Source organism: Equus asinus, chromosome 14 (assembly GCF_041296235.1).
Source record: "Equus asinus isolate D_3611 breed Donkey chromosome 14, EquAss-T2T_v2, whole genome shotgun sequence".
Classification (NCBI taxonomy): domain Eukaryota; kingdom Metazoa; phylum Chordata; class Mammalia; order Perissodactyla; family Equidae; genus Equus; species Equus asinus.
Window position 1 is genome coordinate 46753643 of NC_091803.1, and position 27710 is coordinate 46781352.

Sequence of the window (27710 nt, forward strand, 5' to 3'; positions counted from 1 at the left end):
AGCTAGGCCATTCAAGAATTCAGAATACACATATACACAGATTGACAGATGATACCGAACTTGACTGTTTGCCTGAGTTTTATCATTGTGTAAGGTCATCCAAAAGGAAATAAAATACGAGGAAAGTTCGTGGAGTTTAGGGTATATTTACCTGTGACCACAAATTTCGACCTTAAACATACTACAATTGGAGAGAGAAACATAGGCTTTTAATTAGCAGAAGACTGAATCACGTGAAAAATTTCAGTTAGGTATTTCTTCTTTATGTAGTTTATGTAACTCTTTTCTCATTCCATTTTTTTCCCCTTCTTTCCAGTACATTGTATTTCTTTTCTTTCAGATTTTGAGATCAAGTATGGGATTAAAAATGAGAATGTGAAATGGGATGATTCAGAGGAAGCAGAAATGAACAAGGCCCAGTGGAGAAAGTCTAGTGAAACTTTTTGGTACTCTGAGCTAACAAGAGGCTGGAAGGATGAGCCAATGTCAGGCAGGCAACATAGATGTTCTCCAGGTGAGAGTGAGGAGAAACCCCCATCCCAGGAGAGGATGAGTCACCAGAGACTTCATACTGGGAGGAAGGCCTGTGGATACCTCCTGTGTGGGAGGAAGTGCTCTCAGAGTTCTCCCTCACCATCAGCCGGCTCCAGAACTGGAAGAAGCTTCTTGTATTGTTATAAATGTGGGAAAAGCTTTAGCCAAGGTTCTTATCTTGTTTGTCATCAGAGAATCCACACAGGAGACAAGCCTCACAAGTGCAGTGAATGTGGGAAGGGCTTTAGTGAGCACTCCACCCTCACAACTCACCTAAGAACTCACACAGGGGAGAGACTCTACCAGTGTGGAGAATGTGGGAAAAGCTTCAGCCAGAGCTCCAGCCTCATTGTCCACCAGAGGACCCACACTGGGGAGAAGCCCGATCAGTGCCCTGTCTCTGGAAAGAGATTCAACAACAGTTCCTGGTTTAGCAGCCACCACCCAGTCCATCCTGGGGAGAGCCCATATGATTGTGAGCAGTGTGGGAAAAGCTTCAACAACAGCTCCCACTTCAGGGCCCGCCAGAAAACGCACACTGGGGAAAAGACTTACAGGTGCTGTCAGTGTGCAAAAAGCTTCACGAAGAACTCTGCCCTCATACGCCATCAGGGGGTACATAAATGAGATACCCACATCACAGGAAGGAGGAGAGATGCCATGAGTGTGTAGGAAACCTGACAGATCAATTCCTTAGGTCAACATATGTTATTTAGAGCTTCCTTCTGCTTATGGAGAGTTCTATCAGCCAATCCCTGGCTTAGCAGTAGAGTTACTGACAACCAGTTAAGCACTTCAGAACCACGTCCAGGAATAGGAATCATCATAAGAATGATAAACTCTTTCTAGCTCTGCCTATGACTCCAGAGTATTCTCTCACTGTGGACTTCAATTTTGCTTTGAAGGGAAGAAGGCTGTAGAATCTGTAAGTCCTGCCAGGAAACCAGGGTATCTTTGTTCTGAACAGAGAATGGGTGGCTAGTGGCCAAAGAGGTGTTTCTGGGCCATGCCTGAGAAGAAATTCTTCCTGCTCATGGGGAACACATCTAGAAGTTGATAGCTTGGGTCTATTTTAAACCAATAATGGACATCTAGGCACCTGCTGTTAGGTACTACTGCTAACTTCAGAGCATGTCACTACTCTAATCCAGCCACCACCAAGGGGAACAAAGGAAAGGAAGGATAGGTTAAGCCAGTGGGTTATACTAAATCTAAGTGACTTAATCTTAGAGCAAGCAGAACATCTAGGTAAACTTTGTAAGATTCCTCATCTTACTATCACCCCCATTTATAGTAAAAAGTTTCTACAGGTTTAAACATCATAAAGATAAAGGTTTTTCTTCCTCCACTTCCCGGGCCTTTGGTTGTAATTTTCTCCCTTAGAAACATTATACTCATGCAGAAGCCTCCAGGATCCTGAAGAGCATCTAAGTGAAGAACCTGCTTCAGTGCAGTAAGAAATGCAGAGAAGGAATAAAGGGCAGGAAATGGGGAGAGGAGGAATAGCACTGGGATCAGAAGGGTTTGAGCCATTACTGAGAAGGGAGATCACAAGAGTAAGGAAAATACAATGGCTGCAGGAGGCTCTGACTGCAGATAAAAGGAAGGGTGGGTGTGAGAAGCACTAAGAACCAAATTTAAAACTTACTGATCCAGAACAAGGCATAGATATTTAAGCTTTTGTGAAATCACTATGGAGAGAAAGTGGTAAAAGGTGTGTATGTTGTCCATGGTTGTTGGCCTGTGCATGCAGGATGTTAGTACCTTAAGTAAGATGTGGTAAAAAGCAAGTGTCACAGTTTCTGCTTGAGCCTTTTTGAGGAATTAAATATGAGCAAAGGAGAATGTACATTCTACCTCAGCCAAAGTTTTTTAAAAACTTTTGGGGAAGAAGGATAAGCAAAGGCAGGACATAAGAATATACTTCAGTGAGCCTTGCCTGGGCCACTCCACATTCCCCTGCATACACAGTCCTGGAGCATGGCCCTAGGACAAGCTATGCAGGATAGTTCCAGAGTCATATGCTTACCACTGCTCTACACAGAGGGAAGAATAACATCTTCGAAAAGCCTGGGCAAAGGCAGAGAGGTGGGCTTGAATGTGACCTGTCTGGATCAGCCCGACATCACTGGAGATTCATGGTGGGGAAAAGGGAGACAGCCTGGGGGTGGATCGATTACTGAAGGGCTTTGGATACCAATTCACATAAGTTGGATTTGATAAAGGAGGAAAGCTAGTGAAAGTCAATGGAAGTGTAAGGAAGTAGGGGTACTCAAAGACGCCTCACCGGCAGGTTCCTCCCACTCCTGGGTCGGCTGGGGCTGGGGCCGGAGCGTGGGATGCAACTGTTGAACTCCTTGCATTTTTGGGTGGCCTCCACCCTCCAGGCTTTATCCTTTAGTCCACTTTATCCACTTTAGTCCGCTTTATCCTCTAGTCCACTAGGCAGGAAAAGGAACACAGAGTACTAGAATTCCCAACTTTGCCTGTCAGCTAAGCTGGATGGTCTGGAGTAGAGAGGTAAGAACTGTAGAATGCACTTGTGCATTCATAAAGGAAATATTTGATTGCTTATAATTTACCCAGTGTTGTAGTAGGAGCCAAACACAAAGCAGTGAACTAAGTAGACACTGTCTTCCAAAACCAGTCTCATTGGATCCCTCAGAGGTACAGGTTACCCCTGCTATCTGAAAATTCACTTTACAGCACTTCACTTTTACAAAAGACCTTTTGCTAACCAAAAGAAATCCGAAGAAAATTTTCACTTCTATGAAAAAAAGGCAAAAAGTGAAAATAGTGTTCAGTGTTTCTTTTACAGCGAGCCATTACAGTGGCTAAGCAGTCAAACATATGGTCGCAACTCAAGCCTGAAAGATCAGGCACAGCGGACTACTAACCTTGCCCTTCGACTGGAGGCAAGCAGATGTAGAAGGTGCAGATGTTGGTGACCTGCCTGGACTGATGGATTCAGACAGTGACGGGATGTTAACAGATAACCCTCTTCCTCTCTCCTACACCCTGGTCTCCTGTACCTCCCACCACTTCAACCTCTGACGGCTCAGCCTAACACACCACCATCACCACCACCACCTCTCAGCCTTCCAGTGTGCTCACACTCTTCCCGATTCTGGTAAGTGAAACTACACTGTACGTACATTATTTCTATTTTATACAGGCTGTGTATTTATCATATCCTTCCTGCTTTCACTATGTTAGTATGTGAGGTTTTATGTGTTATTTGTATGATTTGGTAGGTTATTTTTTGGATCTGGGAACGCTCAAAAATTGTTCTCATATAAACTATTGGTAATTGCTTCTTTGCTTTACACTGCCTTGGCTTACGAAAGGGTTCATTGCAACACTCTACTTTAGGGTAGTGGGGAAAACCTGTACCAGCACCAGTCGGGCAGCAACCCCCAGGATCCGAGTCCCAGGTCTTCAGGACCTCTCTTCCAAGCTTCCAAATTATGACAAACACAACATCTTCCCTATGCGCCCCTAACCCCACATGTGGTAGCTGCTTCCTACAGTTGCTATCTCTGTTACCTTAGTGTCTGTCTCCCATTGTCTAATGCAGCGTCATCACCACACTAACCACTTGAGAAGGAATTTGATGTGGGTACACAAAAGGTAACACCGTCAAGTCTATAGATTTCCTCTGATGTGTAACAGTACCCTCCTGGTTTGGTTCAGCCCTCCAGACGTCCATTAAAAGCCAGTTAGTTTTGCCTGTAACTTAAATACTTGGGCCCTCCATGTAGTTTCTATACCTCCGTTTCTCACGGAAACATTTTAACTAACTGATAGAATTCTTCAATTGACGCTATTCCTTTTTCCCAAGGATTCCTAACCACTTACCACAGACTGGATCAGATATGCTCACAACCCAGAGAAGCAGGGCAAAGCCTACACATTGTCATCCTCGTCACACACCTCTTGTGGATTCTCAGCCTAAGCTGGTGGATGCATGGTCACAGCCAAAACAAGAGCTGGGCCCGTCAAGCCTACTTAGCTCACTTTCCTTTCCTCTTGCCACCTCTTCTATGCCTCTCCTGTGAGGGGACCGGCTTACCAGTCATTTTAGGAACTGCCCAGGACTTCTGGGATCCTGGACTCGAGTGTACCCATATCATCGCTCACTTTCTCACATGTGAATGCTCGCTTTTACCATTATCAATTCCAGACTCCGTGCAGTCCTGCTGCTCATCCTTGGCTTGACTTCAGGGTAGAGACAAAGAGAAGGACTGAGCGTTCTTTACCTGCGGAGAACACAGGACTCTAGCAACTACCCTCACAGTTCCCTGTGGTAGGGCAGTTAGCCTGAAAGATTTTGAACTTGGTGCCGCCCTGCTCTGGCATCTGGAGGAAGCTGTGCTCCCGAAGCTGCTCAGGCATTCCCCATACACTTGGACATTCTAGTGGCACCTCGGGAGTCTTGCATAAATTTTGGATTTACTGAGAATGGGAAGTAAAGTCTGGGTTTCCTGGCAGCCACACCACATACCTGCTATAATGGGTTAAGTGACTTGCATAGTGACTAAAGTTAAGGAGTTGGATTTTGAACGTGGGTCAAGTCAATTCCAAAGCCTTTAATTCCTTCAGTCTGTCGTTCTCAACACTCTTTCTGACTAACGATTTCTGTGAAACCTTGGAATACAGACCTTATACTGCATGTTACTACCATCAGGGTAGTCTCATGGCAGGGGCCGCAGGTCCTGCGTCTTCAGGAGGACCCAGGTACAGCTTAGGCTTCATGTCACACTCATAACTAGCAACTATCTCAAAGGCATGCTGTTGTACCTGGCACTAGATTAAAACCTAGTTATTACATAATATAGATTAGACATGCCCCCTAAGAAGCTTTTACGGCCTAAAGATAGAAAAGGCAAAAAGAGACCCATTACAAAGAAAGAAAGGAGACTCGTCAGAGATCTCATTTGTTATAGAGGATGGTCACACAGTCCGCCTTACCATCGAGGCGTTATCCATCAGAGGCCATCAGTGATGAGCCATCAAAGCACTGTCCTTTGGAATCTCCAGTTGGATTTTTGTTACAAATCAAGACTTCACACCCAGATACAGGACACAGTGGGAGTAAGCTGGCATGTCAGATGTAGAATTAGTGTACTCTCTGCTGCTCCTGGGTTTGGCCAAGCACATAGTGGGGCCTCATCCATTCATCCAGACTCTCCCTTCCCCTCTCAGTTTGGCTATTTAGGCTGTGCCAGATAACTGGCCATGGATCATTCCATCTGTATTTTCATTTTCCTCAATGGTCAAGCCACCTGACATGTCTAAATGGGATCTTCTCTCTGGAGATTTTCACCTCTCTGGTAGTATCTTCTGATTCAGGATCACCCTGTCCAGGCTGGATTAGCTCACACATACTCATTCAGAAAACTTCCTTATCAGTCTAAGATCAGGCTCTCTTCCTTTGGTGGCAGTAGGTCACCATGAATGCCCCAAATATAGACCAGCTTCATACATGACCCTTGTAAGAGCTACCATGGAATGAGCCTTTCTGAAGGGAGGACCAGAGGAATACATAGCCTACCTTTGGAAGTGAGCTGTCTCAGCCTGACATCGGCATCCCAGTTCTGGTCATGACAGAACTATAAGGTCATGTCCACGATGTCATGGGCACTGACAAACTCTCAACCCTGGATTCTTCATGCCTCTTCCTTTTCTAGCCTGAGACTCTCTATCTCACCATTTTCTTTAAATAGCAGGGTTCCTCTTTAAGGGCTCATGGCATGAGTGGTCTGAGCAGGTGTTCTGGCTTTTCTCTTGGGAAAGCCCCAGAAGATAAGCTTCAAGGGCTCCAATAAAGCTTGGCAACTCTCCACATAACCTCAGGGTTGCTGGCTTTTCTGGGAGCACACATACCATCACCAGGAAATAAAATCCCACCACTGACACCCTACCTCCCCTACTCCACCCCAGATCATCCTATGGGCCAAGGGAAGAAAGGTACAGGAATAGAGATTCCCAGGAAGCCAGACCTAACAACTGGAATGAGGAGGGTGGTATGTGCTGCTGGGCAGAGTAGAAGAGAGTCAGGATCCCACTGCCACACCTGACAGTGGCAGAGAGCACGGCAATGTCATTTTTGCTCAAGGCAGTGCAGGGAGGGCTCTAGTAGGCCCCCAGCCTGAGTCCCTCAGCTCTGTTACGCCTTGCAGCACTGGTCTCAGTCCCCAGTGACCTACTCAGGGCCTCTCCTGACCAGAAATCCAGTTATATTGATCTGTTTTGGGGAGACATGTGACTCAGACACTGAGGACTCAAGCAAAGTTCCCACAGCTTTCTGGGCATTATAATCCCTCTATCTCAGAGCAGGCATTTCTTTTTTTTTTTTTTTAATTGAATTATTGATAGGTTACAATCTTGTGAAATTTCAATTGTACATTAATGTTTGTCAGTCATGTTGTAGGTGCACCACTTCACCCTTTGTGCCCACCCCCCACCCCACCTTTCCCCTGGTATCCACCAAACTGTTCTTAGTCCATAATTTTAAATTCCTCATATGAGTGGAGTCATACACAGATTATCTTTCTCTCGCTGGCTTATTTCACTTAACATAATTCTCTCAAGGTCCATCCATGTTATTGCAAATGGAATGATTTTGTTCTGTTTTGCAGCTGAGTAGTATTCCATTGTATATATGTACCACATCTTCTTTATCCATTCGTCTGTTGCTGGACACTTAGGTTGCTTCCATGTCTTGGCTATTGTAAACAGTGCTGCAATAAACATTGGGGTGCATAAGACTTTTGGGATTGCCGACTTCAAGCTCTTTGGATAAATACCTGGTAGTGGTATGGCTGGATCGTATGGTAGTTCTATTTTTAATTTTTTGAGGAATCTCCATACTGTTTTCCATAGTGGCTGCACCAGTTTGCATTCCCAGCAGCAGTGTATGAGGGTTCCTTTTTCTCCGCAACCTCTCCAACATTTGTTGCTATTAGTTTTAGATATTTTTGTCATTCTAATGGGTGTAAGGTGATATTTTAGTGTAGTTTTGATTTGCATTTCCCTGATGATCAGCGATGATGAGCATCTTTTCATGTGCCTATTGGCCATCAGTATATCTTCTTTGGAGAAATGTCTGTTCATGTCTCCAGCCCATTTTTTGATTGGGTTGTTTGATGTTTTGTTGTTGAGTTGCGAGAGTTCTTTGTATATTATGGATATTAAGCCTTTGTCAGATATATGACTTGCAAATATTTTTTCCCAGTTAGTGGGTTTTTGTTTCAATCCTGTTTTCATTTGCCTTGAAGAAGCTCTTTAATCTGATGAAGTCCCATTTGTTTATTCTTTCTATTGTTTCCCTTCTCTGAGAAGGCATGGTGTCCGAAAAGATCCTTTTAATACTGATATCAAAGAGTGTACTGCCTACGTTTTCTTCCAGAAGCCTTATGGTTTCAGGTCTCACCTTTAGGTCTTTAATCCATTTTGAGTTTATTTTGGTGAATGGTGAAAAAGAATGGTCAATTTTCATTCTTTTACATGTGGCTTTCCAGTTTTCCCAGCACCATTTGTTGAAAAGACTTTCTTTTCTCCATTGTATGCCCTCAGCTCCTTTGTCAAAGATAAGCTTTCCATAGATGTGGTTTTATTTCTGGGCTTTCAATTCTGTTCCATTGATCTGTTCACCTGTTTTTCTACCAGTATCATGCTGTTTTGATTACTGTAGCTTTGTAGTATGTTTTGAAGTCAGGGATTGTGATGCCTCCCGTTTTGTTCTTTTTTCTCAGGATTGCTTTAGAAATTCGGGGTCTTTTGTTGCCCCATATGAATTTTAGGATTCTTTGTTCTAATTCTGTAAAGAATGTCACTGGGATTCTGATTGGGATGGTGTTGAATCTGTAGATTGCTTTAGGTAGAACGGACATTTTAACTATGTTTATTCTTCCAATCCATGTACATGGAATGTCTTTCCATCTCCTTATGTTGTCATCCAATTCTCTCAGAAAGGCCTTGTAATTTTCATTATATAGGTCCTTCACTTCCTTAGTTAAATTTACCCCAAGGTATTTTATTCTTTTTGTTGCGATTGTGAATGGTATTGTATTCTTGAGTTCTTTTTCTGTTGGTTCATTACTGGAGTATAGAAATGCTACTGATTTATGCAAATTGATTTTATACCCTGCAACTTTGCTGTAGTTGTTGATTACTTCTAACAGTTTTCCAATGGATTCTTTGGGGTTTTCTATATATAAGATCATGTCGTCTGCAAACAGCGAGACTTTCACTTCTTCCCTCCCTATTTGGATTCCTTTTATTCCTTTTTCTTGCCTGATTGCTCTGGCCAGGACCTCCAGTACTATGTTAAATAAGAGTGGTGATAGAGGGCATCCTTGTCTTGTTCCTGTTTTCAGGGGGATGGGGTTCAGTTTTTGCCCATTGAGTATGATGTTGGCTATGGGTTTGTCGTATATGGCCTTTATTATGTTGAGGTAGTTTCCTTCTATGCCCATTTTGTTCAGAGTTTTTATCATAAATGGCTGTTGGATCTTGTCAAATGCCTTCTCTGCATCTATTGAGATGATCATGTGTTTTTTATTGCTCGGTTTGTTGATGTGGTGTATCACGTTGATTGATTTGCGGATGTTGAACCATCCCTGTGTCCCTGGTATGAATCCCACCTGATCCTGATGTATGATTCTTTTGATGAATTGCTGAATTCTGGTTGCCAAAATTTTGTTTAGAATTTTTGCATCTATGTTCATCAGTGATATTGGCCTGTAGTTCTCTTTTTTCGTGATGTCCTTGTCAGGTTTTGGGATCAGCGTGATGTTGGCCTCATAGAATGTGTTAGGAAGTGTTCCATCTTCCCTAATTTTTTGGAATAGCTTGAAAAGGATAGGTATTAAATCCTCTCTGAAAGTTTGGTAGAATTCCCCAGGAAAGCCATCTGGTCCTGGGGTTTTATTCTTTGGGATGTTTTTGATTGCTGTTTCAATCTCTTTCCTTGTGATTGGTCTGTTCAAATTGTCTGCCTCTTCTTGAGTGAGCTTTGGGAGATTGTAGGAGTCCAAGAATTTATCCATTTCCTCTAGGTTATCCATTCTGTTGGCATATAGTTTTTTGTAGTATTCTCTTATAATCTGTTGTATTTCTGCAGAGTCTGTTGTTATTTCTCCTCGCTCATTTCTGATTTTGTTTATTTGAGCTTTCTCCCTTTTTTTCTTTGTAAGTCTGGCTAGTGGTTTGTCAATTTTATTTATCTTCTCAAAAAAACAGCTCTTTGTCTCATTGATCCTTTCTACTGCCTTTTTCATTTCAATAGTATTTATTTCTGCTCTGATTTTTATTATTTCTCTCCTTCTGCTGACTTTGGGCTTCATTTGTTCTTTTTTCTCTAGTTCAGTTAGGTGTGCTTTAAGGTTGCTTATTTGGGATTTTTCTTGTTTGTTAAGATGTGCCTGTATTGTGATGAATTTTCCTCTTAATACAGCTTTTGCTGTATCCCATATGAGTTGGTATGGCATGCTATCGTTTTCATTTGTTTCCAAGTATTTTTTTATTTCTTCTTTAATTTCTTCAATGATCCATTGCTTGTTCCGTAGTGTGTTGTTTAGTCTCCACATCTTTGTGCCTTTCTCAGCTTTTTTCTTGTAATTAATTTCTAGCCTTATAGCACTATGATCTGAGAAGATGCTTGTTATTATTTCAATTTTTTTAAATTTGTAGAGGCTTGCCTTGTTTCCCAACATATGGTCTATCCTAGAGAATGTTCCATGTGCACTTGAGAAGAATGTGTATTCAGCTCTTTCAGGGTGGAGTGATCTATATATGTCTATTAAGTCCAATTGTTTTAGTTTTTCATTTAACTCCACTATTTCCTTGATTTTCTGTCTGAATGATTTGTCCATTGATGTGAGTGGGGTGTTGAGGTCCCCTACTATTATTGTGCTGTTTTTAACATCTTCCTTTAGGTCTGTTAATAGTTGCTTTATGAATCTTTGTGCTCCTGTGTTGGGTGCATAGATATTTATAAGCGTTATTTCTTCTTGATGAAGTGTCCCTTTGATCATTATATATTGTCCCTCTGTGTCTCTCTTTACCTGTCTTATTTTGAAATCCACTTGGTCTGATATGAGAATTGCAACACCTGCCTTTTTTTCCTTGCTATTTGCTTGAGGTATTGTCCTCCACCCCTTCACCCTGAGTCTGTGTTTGTCCTTGGGGCTGAGGTGTGTTTGCTGGAGGCAACAAATTGTTGGATCTTGTTCTTTAATCCATTTTGCCACTCTGTGTCTTTTTATTGGAGAGTTCAATCCGTTCACATTGAGAGTGATTATTGATGCATGTGGACTTAATGCTGTCAATCTGTCGCTCATTATCTTGTTTTCCTGAGTTTCTTTTCCTGTGTGCTTTATCCTACCCATTTAATACTGCAATTTCTTATGCTGGGTTTCTTAGATTTTTCCTTATTTATGATTTGTGACTCTGTTCTGTACTTTATTTTAGTGTCTACCTTGAAGTTTGTATTTAGAATCTCGTGTATAATATAGTCTATTCTCTGGTGGTCTCTTACCTACTTGACCAATACTGATTTAGACCCTTTGCTCTTCCCCTCCTAAATAATTATTTTCATTTTTTATTCCAACTCGTCTTATTCATTTGTAGTTAGAGTGCTAAGATCGCCCTTGTTTTGGTAGTTTCCTTACCTTTACCCTAATGCTATAATTGAATATTTGCTATCCTGTTCTGGTTCTATCCATCGGTCTCCCTAGTCTGTGGATTGTGTCCCCTTTCTCCCTTTTTTCTTTTTTCAAGTATGAAAGCCTTCTTGAGGATTTCTTGTAATGGAGGGCTTTTAGTTACAAATTCCCTTAACTTTTGTTTGTCTGGAAAAGATTTAATTTCTCCCTCATATCTGAAGGAAATTCTTGCTGGATAGAGTATTCTTGGCTGAAGGTTTTTATCCTTTAAAGCTTTGAATATATCACTTCATTCTCTCCTAGCTTGTAGGGTTTCCGTAGAGAAATCCGCTGACAGTCTGATAGGGGCTCCTTTATAGGTTATTCTCTTTTTTTCCCTTACTTCCCTGAGTATTCTCTCCTTATCATTCCTATTTGCCAACTTTACTACTATGTGCCTTGGGGCAGCTCTTTTTACATTGACAAATCTAGGAGATCTAAAACCCTCCTCTACACACATTTCTCCATTGATCCCTAGATTTGGGAAGTTCTCTTCAATAATTTCGTTAAGCACACTTTCTGCTCCATTTTCCTTTTCCATATTCTCGGGAATTCCTATGATCCTTATGTTCTTACTCCTCATTGAATCCATTATCTCTCGGAGATTTTCCTCATTTTTTTAAATTCTTAGTTCTCTTTCTTCCTCTGTCTGGCGCCATTCAGCCTGTCTGTCCTCGATTATGCTAATTTTCTCCTCTATGTTGTCTACACGGGCATTCAGGGAACCCATATTCTGTTTTATCTGGTCCATTGTGTTTTTCATCTCAAGTAATTCTGTTTGATTCTTCTTTATGATTTCAATCTCTTTTGTGAAGTAACTCCAGAACTCAGCTTGTTTCTCTATCTTTCTCTCTACCTCATTGAGTTCTTTGATTATAGCTGCTCTGAATTCATTATCACTTAGTTTACCTAATTCCAAGTCCTCAGGACTTAATTCTGTGTTTTTATTGTTTTCCTTCTGGTCTGGGGCTTTTATAAATTGCTGGATGGTAGAGGAGCGGTTTTTTCTCATGGTGGTAGAATTCAGTTGCAGTTACAGCCTGTCGCCACTAGATGGGGGTAGAGAGCGGAGTGTTATGAGCTCTCCGCATTGGGGCAAGATGGCTGCGCCCACTGGCTTCGCTGGGGGGGGAGGGGCTGTTACACGCGCCGGTCTGGGTTCAGATCAGTTCTGTTCTCTGGTCTCCCAAGGCCCTTGATTTATGGGGTCCCCTGGATGGAAGCTTTCCCCTCGTCAGCGGGTTTCCACTGAATTAGCGGCAGGAGTCCTGGATGATCCCCTGGTCGCACGGCCCCTCCTCCGCTCCCTCCCGACCCATGCTGCAGCAATCGCAGACTCTAGGGGAGGGAGCGATGTTCTCTCCTACCGTTCCAGCGCCTCCGAAGGTGTAAAGCAAGGTTTATGATCTCCGCCTTCTTGGAATTGTAGGTCTCTAATGAGCTGACATTATTTTTGTTCTCTGAAATTCAGTTCTTCCAATCTTTTGTTGTATTTTGGAGGAGAGAGAATCCCAGGTCAGCTCACCCCGCCATTTTGCTCAGGCATTTTAGTTAATACAAGATTCTCATTCACAGAGCCAGCTTAGGTGAATATAATGTGCAGAGGAGAAAGGCTGAGTTCTACAGAGGACAAATATCTCCTTTCTTTCATTTTTGGGAGCAGAGATATACTGAAAACTCAGTGATTGGTGAGGGTCCAGCCTTGCTCTCCACCAACCCTCCTTCCTGTGAAAGGGAAAGAGCACCAGCCCTGTGGTCAAGTGGTTAAGTTCGTGCACCTGGCATCGGCAGCCCAGGGTTTTGCCGGTTTGGATCCTGGGTGTGGACATAGTACTGCTCATCAAGCCATACTGAGGCGGCGTGCCACATAGCACAACCACAGGGACTCACAACTAGAATATACAACTATGTGCGGGGGTGCTTTGGGGAGAAGAAGAAGAAGAAAAGAAAAAAAAAGAAGATTGCTGACAGATGTTAGCTCAGAGACCAATGTTAAAAGAAAAAAAAAAGGAAAGAAAGTCTGTTCTCTTAGGAAAGCTGGCATAGACAACAATCAGAAAAATAAACAAGTGCTTAAGAAGCAACAGCAAATTCAAGGTTCTCCACTTTGTTCCAGCTGCCTGTCCCTTAATCCAGGCCCTCTACAACCTGATCTCCATGTTCTCTTACAGACTCCCCTTCTCACAATTGCCTCAGTCTCCTGGGTTCTCACTCCAAATCCCGCACCAAGCTCATTGCCTTTTCAGTGCTTTCTGGATGACATGTTCTCACCCAGCCTTGAATTTCCCTTTGCACATGGGTCAGACATTGCCTCAGCTCCAGGATCTTCTCCTTGAATGCAGCTTGGGCTGCAGCCATCGACAGCAGGGCTCCTGGAGCTGGATAAAAGCCTTATGAGGCCCAGAACTTGCTGATAACTGGAGAGTCTAAAGAGCTGGGGGGAGATCTCCAACATGCCAACCTCTCTGAGAGGTCAGCTTCTGCCATGAGCCAACTGAGAGAATGTGAGCCATAAAGAGGAATTCAGCTGAAACTGAGGCTGATCTGTGGCCCCAAATTCAGTTCCTACAACTCTGAAGAATCACCTCCAGCTACTCCTCTCCGATAAAAACTTCACTCTGAAAAGAGAAAGATGTCAATGTGAGAGTTCATTTCTAGTTCACTTTCTAAGTGTAAGAAAGAAGGTATAAATTTATTCTCTGTTCAAATCAGCTTGGTCTATGAGACAGTGTTACCTAATAGAAATAGCAGACTTTGACCATCAGGTGGATCTGGTCTCCAGTTCCACCTGAGCTCCACACTTACTGGTATTGGGAAAATTGTTCAACTTCTCTAAGCCTCTTTTTCTCATCTGAGAGTAACAGCTACCTTGCAGGAGAGAGAAAAAGATTATTATGCTATTTGTAAAGTCTCTAGCCCAGTGCTTGGCACCCAGAAAGTGCAGTTAATGGTCTGCGGTGGTAGCAAGAGAAACTCCATTTCACGGGAACTTCTTCATGGCATACCTCACTACTTGACATGTACATATAGGGTCAATATCTGTCATCTTCTGCAAGAACGTAAGGTTCTTGGGGAGCAGGGAATTTGTTTTATTCATTGTTGAATCACAGCACCTCAAATAGTCTCTGCTGCTAAATAAATATCTGGCAAATGAATGAATGGGTGAAAACATATAAGGAAGACTGGGGTCATCAGACCTGATTAATTGACTGGGTGTCAAGTACTTAAGCATTATAGACAATACAAATGGAGACTAAGACTGGTTTCTGGGTGACATGTCTCTGACATCTGTCTCCCCTTCATTTCCACTACTTTGGCTCTAGGGCAGGATTCCTGAACCTTGGCACTATTGACATTTCGGGCTGGACAGGTCTTTGTTGTGTGTTTGTGTGGGTGGTGTCCTATGCAGCCTAGGATGTTTAGCTACATTCCTGGCCTCCACCCACCAGATGTGAGTAGCACCCGCCTTGTGTGACAACAAAATTGACTCCGGACATTGGGAAATGTCTTTGAGCAGCAAAATCGCCCCTGGTTGAGAACCACTGGTCTAGGGACATGTCATTAGCCCAGGCTGGTGTAAGAGACTTCCATCTGTCCACCTGGCCTGCCTATAGAGCAGATCCTCAACTTCTGGACTTTCTACAAATCTAATCCAATGGTAACTCCTCTGCTCAAAGCCTTCAAGACTTCTTGTTGCCACTGAAATAAGCCAAGATCTCCAAGCTTGCAAGGCTCTCCCTGCCATTCAGGGCCCAACCTACCCCTCCAGCCTCACTGCCCTCAGTACACAGTCCAGCATGGGCGAACTGGTTCCAGGTCCTGCCTTAGTACCTTTGCCCACTGAACTTTCCCTGTCTAGAACACTCTTTCCCCAAGACCTGACTCATTCCTTCCATAGAAACTGAACACGAGGGGCTGCCGGTCTTCATCTCTCCCAACCACGGGAGGAAGAGGACCTGAGCCTAGGTTGACAAATGTAGAAATACGGAAAATTTTATGCCCTCAACGAGTGCACCATCAAAGAAGGCAAGAGAACCCACAGCACCACCACCACCTTCTTGAAGCCTCCTAACACTTTGAACTCCTTGGCGCTGTCTGTAACTCTCTCTTAGGGCGCCTTATCCTGCTCCACCTAACACCAGAATTTGTTTCTGACGGGTTCATCTCCTCCACTAGTTCGAGGCTCTCTGAGGGCAAGGAGCGCGTCAGTATTGTCTTCGTGTCGCCACCGCCCGGCACAAGGGCGCACAACGACGCAACAGAGGCTCGGCGAACGAGCGTTGTATTACGTAAACCGCAGGGCAAGAGGCTCCGAGCCTCTCAAAGGAGTCCTCACGGGAGACGGAACGGACCCGGCACCTCGTCCCCACGCCTCCCCAGACAGAGGGAGGAGGTCCCAGTCCATGGCCACTCCGAGTCTTCGCGTCGGGGTCTCAGGGGACTAGACGAGAGCGGCAGGGTAGAGGGCAGAGCCGCAGCGCCCCCGCCGGCCCCGCCAGGATAAGCCTTTCCAACACACAGACTCACGAGCCTCGCCACCTTTCCAACGCCCTACGCCGGAAGCAGCCCCGGGGCACGCCGGGACCTCCACAAGGCCAGACGCATGCACAAGGGCTACGCAAGCGACGCACTGAAGGACCTCCCGGTAAACTGGTTTCGGCCCCTCGCTAATCGACTGCAATCTTCGCCAATGAGAACGCAGGGTCCTCTTTGTGTGATACCCGCGTGCCACTCCCGCTCTTCGACAACCCAAAGCCTGGATGTGGCCGTTGGTTAATCCCGCTTATTTGTTTACTTGTGGTCTCTTTGGAGGCGCTTCTGCTTCTGGTGCTTCGATGTGTCTTTGTGTCAACGGTGCCTGGAGTCACACCGTGTTTTACAGACGTGACAGCGACAATAATGAAAAAACGTAACGCTCCCTGTGTGCTTGGCACAGTTCTAAACAAGTGCATACTAATTCGTCCTCACAGCAGTCCTATGAGGTCAATATTATTACTCTTTTCATCTTCCAGACAAGGAAACCGAGACAGATTGTCTAATGACAGGCGTAGGACAAGAACTCGCTTCTAACCCAACGTTTTTTCCTGTGTTTTTATTTTTTAACATTCCGTCAGTACCGCAAAACATTCTCACCTGAAGATGAAATCTCTCCATCCCTTATCTCCCAAACTACATTCCCTCTCCAGAGGAAACAAATTTTCAGTGTGTACATCTTTCTGAACCTTAATCTGTCCTTTTGGTCATTTACTATATCTTTAAATTTTTTTCTGTTTCAATATATCCACCTCATCTTTTTTAAACTGTTGGATTTAGGCATGTACCACAATATATTCAATCTTCAATCGTTTCTCTTTTGTTGGACATTGAGATACTCAATTGTCACCTGCATGCGAGCGTGTTATCCTGGATTGGGATATTCTGCGTATATTTTCAAGAGGGAGCCTATGGATGGGAATGTGGAATGTGAGGGAAAGTATAGTGGAAGTTTCTACCCGTTCTCTCTGCCTTTGTTCTGGTCTCCCTTCATCCATTCATCATTTATGAGGATTCTAGTTGCACAATGAAGGAGTAGTGCTCCATCAGGATATGAATAGAGGGAGGTGGATGTGAAATAGACTGAGAAACCTCCTTAGAGAAAGTATTCCATCTTTGATTAAGTATTACACTGAGCAGTTGTCTCCAAGCACTCCCATATGCATTATCTATTTTGATCCTTACAATGTTCCTGTCCGGTATTATATTCATTTTACAGATGATGAAATGGAGTGCTAGAGAGATCCACCGGCTTCCATAGCTATTAGTTGCAGAGTACATCAAATGTTCGATCTGTGGGCTCCTAGTGTCATGAACTTTCTAAGGTATCTCCCTATTCAGAGGGCAGGGTAACTAGATGGCTGCATTGACAGGAGAGAGACATAGCAGGGTCTGATGCAGGGAAGAAGCAAGGGCAGAGCCATACTTCTCAGTAGCCTTAGTCATGTGTCTCTTCAGCCACCTAGAAACTTCTACAGTGCACCCTTAAGGTCCTTGTTCCTGAGGTTGTACATGAGAGTGGAACATGCATGTATCTATGATCAGAACAGGATAAAAATAAGGAATGTGGCCCGATCAAGGAAGTAGCTGTTCCTAGGCTAAATTTAGTCAGAGGTGACTGTCCCAAAGAGAAGTCCACCACCACCCTGTGGAAGCTGCCGGTTGGAAAGCCTCTGCTCCTCTCTGTCCTTGGCTGAGCAGATCCTTGGCCAGCTTTGGCAAGGTAGCATAGGTGCCATGGATCAAGCCCTCATAGACAAGTAGGAAGATGACTGTCACCCGAAAGACCTTGAACTTTTTGAAACCTTTATCTCCACAGGTAAGCTTTATCAAGGTGGGTGTCACATGGAGGAACTGGTCAACTTCTGTGCTTCTCACAAAGGTGCAGCTGTAGCGTGGCAGGCAGCTGCCCTAGGGAGTTGTCAAAAATATTCTGCGAGGCCAGGGGTGCCAACTGCAGGCAGAGGCACCACTGCTTGACCACTGCATAGTGGAGGGCTGACAGATGGCAACGTGTGCTCAAGGCTGTCACTGCTAAGAGAATGCTCTCAGTGGAGTTGAGAGCCCGGACAAAAAAAGAAAAGAAAAATCACCTGTAATCCCATCACATATGTGTGTGTGTCTCCAAATTTTCTAGCTATCTGGGATCCCGCTTTCTTTTATTAGCCAAATTATATGTTTCATTCTTCCATGGCCACAGGAAGTTTTTTGTTTTGCTTTTTTCTGCAGCTTTCTCTTTTCACTGGACAGTACATTTGTGATATATATCCAAGTTTATGTATATAGCTGTACTTTATTCTCTTTTATTGCTGTATAGTATTTCATCACATGACTACCACAATTCATTCATGTATTCTTCCTGTTAGTGGATGTTTGGATTCTTTCTGGCTTTTGATTGGAAAAAATACTGCTGTGAACGTTTTGTACATATAATCTGCTGTACTTAGACTCTCTTTAGGGCATGCCGTAGAGCAAGAGGTCATAGGTATGCATGTCCTCAACTTTGCTAAATAGTGCCAAAGTGATTGTACTAGTACTCCCCGCCCCCTTCCCACCGCCCCACAGTATAATAGAGTTCCTGTTTTTCCCTATCATTGTTAACACTTGGTATCGTCACACTTTTAAATTTCTGGCAAGCAGAGGGAATAAAAGGATATTTCATTGTGGCTTTAATTGAATTTCCCTGATTTCTAATGAAAGGGGGCGTATTTCATATGATTTCTACTGTATGAAATTTAGACCTCAGGTGTTTCTGAGATTCCCTGAGGAATGTTTTCAGTTTCCTGGTTGTCACTCATCAGCTTGTTCTCTGTAGCATTCTAAGTCTTTTCAGTTTTCACAGTTGGCCTTTTGTTAACTGTTTCTCCATGCTGCTTCCACTCTTTCTTTTCTGCTTCTCCCTATATCCTTCACTTTAGCACAATACTCTTCCTTTATATTTCAAAACAGGGTTCACAAAAGGCACCATTGTTACTTAAGAATAATAGAACTACAACACAGAAAAGTTAAAGTAAATCCAAACATCAGAGCTTATGTTCCTTCTGACTATTGGCCATGAGTTTTACAGGGGTTCTTGCACTGATATCTCTCTTTTTAGCTTTTGTCTGACATCTTGTTTATGGGATCTGAGCATCTCCTTTAATAAGATCCCCCGTTGTAATTTGCTGTCTTCACTTTCCTTTTTGCTATCCCCTACCTCTCCCAACCAAAAGAAGAAAAGGAAAGACATCAATATTATACTGTTATTGGGAGGCATCTTACCTTCTGCCAACACAAAAATCAATTTCAGATATATATGTGTTTTTCTATTATTAAGATAACTTATTTTCTCAGTAAAGTCTAATAGTTTTCTTTAGATAGGTCATGCATATTTATGAAATTAATTTCCAGGCATTTATTTTATTTTCATTACTTGTAAATAAGGTCTTCATTCTAAGTGTGTATTTCTAGTATGTAGGAAAACTTTTAAAAAATCTATATTGATTGCATCCCTAATGGAATATAACTCTAGGTCAAAAATAACTTAAAGAAAACCTGTTGTGTGTGTATTGTGGAATGTCAGAAATACATATCAGTTGCATAGTTATCAACATTTTGTATTGTCAGACTTTTAAATTTCTAGATAAATAGATAGACATATAGAAATATAGAGGGATATGTGTGTTGTGTCTATGCCTGTATCTATATTTATCTCTCTCTGTATTCATCTATCAATATATCTGTATCCTACCTCTGTCCACAGAGATGACCTGGGAGCAGCTCACCCCAATAGTAATGAGAACAATTAGTGCCCAGAAATTGACTGCTGAACACAATTTTTCACTCAAAGTTACCAGGGCTTCTTGAGGAAATGGCTGGGCAGGGGTAGGGTTAATAAAAGTTAAGCATGGAACATCTGTGGTTCCAGAAAGCAAGGAGGTACCCAAAGAATATGGGGACAAGTCAAAAAAACACAAAAGCCAGGTTGGATGGGCTCCCACTGATCAAACAGGGCACAACAATACAATGGTAGTAACAAGTTATAAACCACTGAATAAAATAGGAAAACTTGATTCCATAAGATGTAAATAAATAATGACTAAATTGAGTTTAATTAGCAACAGGATATTGATGTAGTTTCAGAGCACTTTCCCATAAAATACTTAATTACAAAGTAGAGCATAATGGAAAAGGCTGGCAGACACCACCTTCATTTAATGATCCAAGTAACATCATCAGTAATGGGACAAATTGAAATGTACGCCACTGTCTTAGTCTGCTCAGGCTGCCATAAGAAAATACCACAGACTAGGCTACTTAAATAACAGGAACTTATTTTCTCACAGTTCTGAAAATGGAAAGTCCAAGATCAAAGTTCCACCAGGATTCGGTTTCTGGTGAGGGCTCTTTCCTGGCTTGCATGTGGTCTCTTTGTCCACACCTGGCCTTTCTTCTGCGTGTTTGTGGGAGAGAGAAAAATCTCTCTCTTCCTCTTCTTATAAGGTCACCAATCCTATCAGATTAGGGGCCCACCCTTATTATACCACTTCACCCTAATTACCTCCTAAAGGCCCTGCCTCCAAGTACAATCACATTGGGAGTTAGGGCTTCAACGTATGAATTTGGTGTTGGGAGACAATTCAGTCCATAGCACCACCTGATAGGATACAATGAGAAGAATGCAACATCACTTCTGTGGGATTCCTGCCAAAGATGCATAACCTGAATCTAATTGTCAGTAAACATGAAACCCAAATTGAGGGATGTTCTACAAAATAAGTGGCTAATAATCTTTAAAAGTGTCAGGGTCATGAAAGTCAAGAAAAGAAACCATTTCAGACTGACAGAAACTAGAGACATGACAACGAAATGCAATGTGTGATTCTGAACAGAATCCTTTTGCTGTGAAAGACATTCTTGGGACAAGTGGCAAAAGCTGAACAGGGTCTGAGAATTAGACAATATAATGTATTAATGTTCCTTTACTAATAATGGCTATATTGTGGTCCCATAGGAGAGTGTCCTGGTGTGTTAGAGGTATATCCTAACATATTTGGGGAAGACAGAGTATCAACTTACTCTCAAATGATTCAAGGGGGAAAAATAGTCCTTTCTATTATGCTTCCAACTTTCCTGTAAGTTTGTGGTTATTTCAAAAAAGAAACAAAAATTTTTTTTTGCAAAAGCACAAGCTTTGGAGTCAAGAGTACTTGGATTTGATTCCCAGTCTTACCATTGTGTGTTCTTGAGCAAGTTTCCTCTTGTGATCCGATGTCCTCATCTTAAAATGGGACATTTTAAGTATAGGTTGTTGTGAGGATTTAATGAGTTGATTCATGTAAAGAGTTTAGATCCTTATCTAGCACATGGTAAGTACTCAGTAAAGTTGATATAATCAAATAGTCAATGTAGTAAAAACCTTTTCACCAAATCACTAATGGAGCTTCCAAATTAGTCTGTAATTTAGAGCTCATATACTAGAGCATAAACTCACCAAGCCAAAGTCAGTTTTCAATTCCTATTTCTTGCCAGCTCCTTATTCCAACATCTCCTAGCCACAGCCATGGAATTGAGCCTGAAGGCTGTGAAGACAGAAAAAAGATTCACTCCCTTCATTGGCAGGCTCAAAATTTGGTCATTTAATTCAGGTATTCATGCAGGCTTTGCTACCATAAGGGGTGTGGATCTAGATACTCTATGAAAGGCTTTAAGAGATGGGATCTTAAAAGCTCGAATGCCATTTTACTAAAAGTTGGTGAACCTTCTGTAAGTCTTGATGTTTGTTTTGTTTTTCATTTTTTGAATTTCTAACTGAATAAGACACGAAACATACTTTTTCTTCTGGAACCTTAGAAATTGAACTTCAAAGCCCATTTTAATAACAAGGAGCTTGCCTCACACTTAATTGCTTTTTTGCCGTTTTTGACTTTGTTTCATGCACACCATTGAAAATGGAACATGAATATGTGTGCGTTTTGATGATGTCATATGTGATCCCCATCATGCATTAATGTCCCATGCTTTCTCTCCTCCCTCTAATTCTCTGTGTCTTACTACTCCCCTAACTATAAGTTAGATTCAAAATGTCCCGTACTTTCCATTGGTAGACTCTGCAGAACTCCAAAGTGTTTGAAGAATGCCTTGCTGTTTTCTTCCTATTTTCCCACAAGTTATTTTGCAACTTAAATGCAAAATATGACTGTTCAATCTCCTTGGTAGTTACCATTCTCATAAATTAATCAACTGGCATTCTGGTTTATACATCCACTTTAGGAGCATAGTCATTTTTATTCTACCTCCTCAGAATGTCATCTAATCTGAGTGTGCTGATCAATAAAGAATTTGAGCCTGCAAGAGTCTAGACTGATCAATTCACCAAGATAATGCCACTAGTTGGCTAGTCCTTGAGACGTACTTCAGTATTACTGTGTAAGCAACGGAGGAAATAGGTCATGGCTCTGATCTACAACTGGAAAAACAAATTAAGGATGGGACAATTTAACCAGATGTCTTTGAGGGGCATTATGGAAATGTGGAAAGGTGGAAATTTGTCATTGTTTGTTCAGCATTGTCCAAAGGACAGGATAACCCCAAGTGGCAAACAGGAAAATGGTTCATATGACAAATTTAGTTCCTAGCATGAAAAACAGGGACTCATGAGGCTTTTAAATTAATTCAATTCACTAAGCATTTATTGAGCATCTACTTTGTATAAGGCAGGTGTTTGGGTTCTGTGGGGGACACAAAGCTGAAGACTCTTTAGAAACTAGCCCTAAAACCATTTGATTTCCTTTTCTCTGGTAATGTAGTTGCCAAGCAAGTTTCTGACATTAACCTAGCTCTTCTTTTTGGGGAAAGAGTATATGAATTGTGGTGGTAGGTGCAGATTCCTTTGGCAATTCTAGTAATGCACAGAATCACATATTGGCATTTGAATTCCAATACCTGAGTTCCTCAGTGAGTCTTGGTGTGCTGTACTGATTGACGAATTCCAGGAACTTTAGGACTGAAAGACTAGATCTTGAGGCAGAGGACATGCTTTATGGATGGATGTTCTTTCTTGGGCTCTTAAACTTGCTTAAGGAATCTCAGGGCATTCTATAATCCACCGACCATATGAGAATATCCAAATGCTGGTAGCAAATCTGATGGTTGGGAATTTTTTAGGGAGGATGATTTAAATAAAAGTATATCAAGGCAACCTCTTTGGCTAGAATTGAAAGGAAAATGGTCTTAGCTACCTTTTCTTATTAAATATTAGATGAGACAGAAGGGAAAATGAGATGTAGACATACAGGAGAGGGTAAACAAGATGACAGAGGATATGGATGGGAAGTATGGGTAGATAGGCTGAAATATCTAGAAGAGACAAAGAGAGATGGACAATGATGATGGATGGATAGGGTACAAAGATGGATTGTTCAGGTTTTTGTTTGGGGTTAGTAATACCTGCCTTGATTTTATGTAATTATAGAAACATTATATAAGATACTGCAAGTGGATTTGCTTTCTTTAGAAAAGTACAGAGTTCTCTAGAAATACAATAATAAATAAAGATGTAATATTTGTTACATATATAATAAATACACATAAATAAAATGTGGACAACAGAGATAGTGAGCAAGGCCTGTACTAAGTTAACAACCTCTGAGCTGTTGATGACACATCTGCCCTGTTATCTGTAGTCCACAGTAGGATTTTTGGTAAATAAGTGTGGAACATGAGAAATAACACTAACCATGTCCCAACAGCTTGGGGTTATCAGAAACATGTCTAGTTTGTACCAGGGTTAGTACTCCTCATGTTCACCTAGCCAGAGAGAGAGAATGAGAAAAAGTGTGTAGAGATGAAGAGGCTATAAATGATGGAGTTTTTTTCCTCCTCTCAGCAGACTTCTCTTCTCTTCCCCAGCAGCCTCCTCAGCGCCCCCTTCACCTCCTTGTTCCTCAGAGTGTAGATGAGAGGGTTCACCATAGGTGTGACCACAGAGTAGAAGAGGGAAATGAACTTGCCCTGGTCCTGGCTGCTGGTCTTAGCTGGAAGCAGATACCCATAGATAGCTGAGCCATAGAAGAAGAGCACCACCATGAGATGAGAGAGACATGTGTTAAATGCCTTTCTCCGCCCCTCGACTGAGCGGATCTTCAGCACTGCCTGAGCTATGTAGCAGTAGGAGATCAGGATGATGCTGAGTGGGACAGCAGTGAAGAAGGTGCAGACACCATTGAGCACAGCCTCATTGAGACTCGTGTCTCCACAAGCCAGTTTGATCATGGCGGGCACCTCACACAGGAAGTTGTCCACCCTCCGGTGCCCACACAACGGGAGTTGCAGAGTGAATGTTGACTGGATCACAGAGTTTCCCAAGCCACCCAACCAGGCAATGGCAGCCAGCAGCCAGCAGAGCCAAGGGTTCATGAAGGTGGTGTAGTGCAGGGGCCGGCAAATTGCCACATAGCGGTCAAACGCCATCACTACCAGCAGGATGCACTCAGTAGCCCCTAGCCAGAGGAAAACATAGAGTTGGATTACACAGCCACCATAGCTGATGGTCTTGTCTGGTCCCCATAAGTTGATCAGCATTTGAGGGACTGAGCTAGTAGTAAAAGTAAGGTCCAGGGAGGAGAGGTTGCTGAGGAAGAAGTACATGGGTGTGTGGAGCCGGGCATCCAGGCAGGAAAGCAGGATGATGGTGGAGTTCCCAAATAGGGTCAGCAAGTAAGAGAAGAGAATGACTATGAAAAAGATAATCTCTAGTTGTGGATGGTCAGATATGCCCAACAGAATGAAGCCCTCCAAGGAGCTGTCATTGGTTCCTTCCATCTCTGATTGCCTTTAGTCACTTGAGGAATCTGCCCAGGGAAAACCACTGGGAAAAAAGCCAGTGAAGAAGAAGCTATTCATAAAGTTGATCTGCATAAAGGAGGGTCTTCTGGGCTTCATATTTAAGTACCAATTTAATTTTCATAATTGCAAACTTTCATTGCAATCCCCAACCACTGTCAGTCCCACAGTGACTGGAAACTTTATTCCATCCGAATTTCAAGCATGAGCTGTCACAAAAATGAAGGAAGAGCCTTATGAAGAACAAAAAGATTAGGGCTCTTCAGTTCAGCATGGCATTTACAATAGGGTAAAGGAAGTTGACCATTAGAATAAAGTCTGGAAATTGTCAAAATACAAATTTCCCCAGCCAAGGTTTTAATATGCTCAAGGAAAGGGGAAGAAGAACCATTGTATTTGGAAAAGCTTCCCAGAAGTTTCTGATAAATTTCCTCCCCTCTCTTTGATATCCCTCACCTCCCAGGCAAAAGCTCCTGATCTAGAAAGATAAAGTTTGAAGGAGAACATGAATCTATTACATCATGAAAAGAATGGAAAGAGTTAATATAGACTTATTCACCAAATACAGAAGATGTGAATATGTGAGTTAAGAGGAGGTACATGTAGAATAAACAAAAACTCACATAAGCCCAATAAGTTTACGTGGAATAGGCTAAAGATAGAAACGCAGTGTATCCAAAATGGGTTAAATCAGTTAATGGGTACCCATAATTAGCAAAGGAAACTAGAAGATTTCAGAAGAGATCCCTGATCTTTTGAGGTATATGACCACTATGCCCACCTCTAAACCATTGAGGAATTCTTAACATCTCACAAACAAAAATTAGCTCTTGTTAATAATGGGCCAATTATCATCTCCTTTCATGGGGAAAGACCTAGGCTTTTCTGAAGATCATAAACCAAAGCCTTTCCATCTTATTTAACTGACAAATAAAATGATCTGAGAAGAAAACAGAAATAGTCCTTGGGTCAGCTGTCCTCATCTGGACACTGAAGACTGGGAGTGAATGTTCTGCCTCTTCCTCTGGACCATGACATGTCCCACAGGAACCTCGGCTGCCACACTCAAAGAGTAGGCTTGATGGGAAGTGAGCAGGTGTGCTTAACTGGTTCTGGTGTACCAGGCAAGGAACTTGGCTACACCTCTTGGCTAAAGACCCCAAGAACTGTCCTTTTCATCAATAAATAACAAATACTGGAGATCCTGATGCTAGATTCCACCCAGAAGTCAGGAGGGAAATCTCTTCTAATTGCCTATTTCTTTAGGTCAGCAACGGAGTCCTTCTATTGAGTCAAGGATGATAAGGATTTCAGAGCACTTTTCGACCCTCTTTCATACCTCTACCTAATACCTTAAGAAGAGGTGTGTACTTACTCTTTTCATTAAAGACTTAAGAAAGCTGAGGAACTGAGTTAGCAAACTGATAGCTCATCTTTCTGTTCAAAAGTTCTTCCTGACATCCATCTCACTACCTCCTGTCAGTAGAGGTGCTTGTCCTCTTATATCCCTCTAGGGGAAAGAAACAGACAGACACTTCCCATCTTCTCCCATGAGTTGTTTTGTCTCCGGGCAACTGGTGCTTTGTGGACACTCAGTGATGTCAGAATTTCTTTCAGTTCCCCCTCTTCTTACTGAACAGTTTTTTCAGCTCAGTAATAAACCAGCCAGCATGGAAAAGGAAAGTCTATAACTAGAGCAGGAAGCTGTTGACCCCAGGTGCTCAGAAAGTTCAGGAGAAAATGCCATACCAGCTAGATTCTAGGCCTGAGCTTGACAAACTCCCCCAACCAACATGACTGTAACTTCGAGTCTGAATTCAGCAATTCACCTGCTTTTCAGGGTGTTTTCCTCCCTTAAAGGGTCTCTCCCCTTGGTTCCTAGTTCTCTCATAATCTGGGAATGTTAAATTCATCCAGCAGTATTTGCATTTTAAAAGGAGCATAGAGAGGAAAACATTGAACTCAGAGGATGCGCCATTTATGGTGTGGTTTAGGCAAGGGAGCACCCAGATGGAGGTTGTTTGGGTACAGAAAGATTTTTAGCAATCACTCACATGATGCATAGATGGATTCCATCTCAGCCTACCTGCAAATTTGGTTTGAACATTCAAGATCTTGAGAAAAACAGCCAAGACTTGCTTCTTAAAGAGAATCCTGGGTGTTGTGATTGCCCACTTTCACCCAGTTTTCTGCCCATTCCTCCCCTAAATTTCACCACAATTCTCAATTGGCCACTTGTGGATTAGCCACAGCAAATCTGGAATTTAGAGTTGGCTTCCTCCTATCATGGAAATTGCTCCTGAGCTGTCGGCACTCCTCATATGTGGGGGCACATCCTCGGAATTCAAGCCTTGCTTTAATATTAGCCTGAGCAATAAAGGGAAAGGGAATCATAAAAAATGAAAACCTAATCTTGAATTCCTGATCCTGGTAGAGAAGTTTTTATATAGGTTTTGTTTACAAATATTTCATTTATTTGGGAGATGGCTGACAGATATTCCTGAGAGCTAAGTTTGTGCCTGAAAAGCTTGCATGTAAGTTCTAAGTTAATCTTTTCTTGATGATCTGGTCAGAACCGGAGCTAGGGTTTTCAATATAGGATAACATTGTGGCAGTATGGCGGGCAAGAACCACACAACAGAACAAACTTTGTTTAGATGGATGAAGTCTGAGATGGAACACAATCAAAACCTCTCCAATCAGAAAAATTTAAGGTATCGGCGCCGGCAAGGTGGTGTAGTGGTTAAGTTTGTGCACTCAGCTTGGGTGGCCCAGGGTTCACCGGTTTGGTGGATTCTGCTGGGTGTGGACCTACGCACTGCTTATCAAGCCATGCTGTGGTAGGCGTCCCACATATAAAATAGAGGAAGACAGGCACGGATGTTAGCTCAGAGCCAGTCTTCCTCAGCAAAAAGAGGGGGACTGGCAGCGGTTGTTAGTTCAGGGCTAATCTTCCTTAAAAAAAAGAAAAGAAAAATTTAAGGTATTTTATCAAGTGAACAGGAATTTACCTCCATATCTTAGAAGTCAAGAATTTGAAATGGAGGAGTTTCAATCTTAAAGGAGGTAAATATAGGACCAATAAGAGAAAAAATGACGTAGTTCATAGTA

At 42.5% G+C, this 27710-nt stretch overlaps 3 protein-coding genes across 4 annotated transcripts in view; 1 reads left to right on the forward strand and 2 right to left on the reverse strand.

Moving 5' to 3' along the window:
- The window catches only part of LOC123276719 (zinc finger and SCAN domain-containing protein 32-like), a 28414-nt gene extending 9972 nt beyond the window's left edge, over nt 1-18442 (forward strand). The window contains 2 exon segments of the mRNA XM_070485098.1: nt 341-3664; nt 17596-18442. Coding sequence (XP_070341199.1) covers nt 341-1161 — 821 coding nt within the window. The 3' untranslated portion in view covers nt 1162-3664; nt 17596-18442.
- LOC139039650 (zinc finger protein 75A) overlaps nt 1-27710 on the reverse strand; it is a 78415-nt gene that overhangs the window by 19944 nt on the left and 30761 nt on the right. The window lies entirely within an intron of this gene.
- On the reverse strand, nt 23506-24727 carry OR2C1 (olfactory receptor family 2 subfamily C member 1). The gene has a single exon (XM_070485102.1). It carries the CDS (start codon nt 24576-24578, stop codon nt 23640-23642), a length of 939 nt encoding a protein of 312 aa, XP_070341203.1. The 5' UTR covers nt 24579-24727; the 3' UTR covers nt 23506-23639.

Excerpts from the sequence above, each read along its gene's own strand:
- OR2C1 (XM_070485102.1), bottom strand. The coding sequence starts at position 24,578 with ATGGAAGGAACCAATGACAGCTCCTTGGAGGGCTTCATTCTGTTGGGC.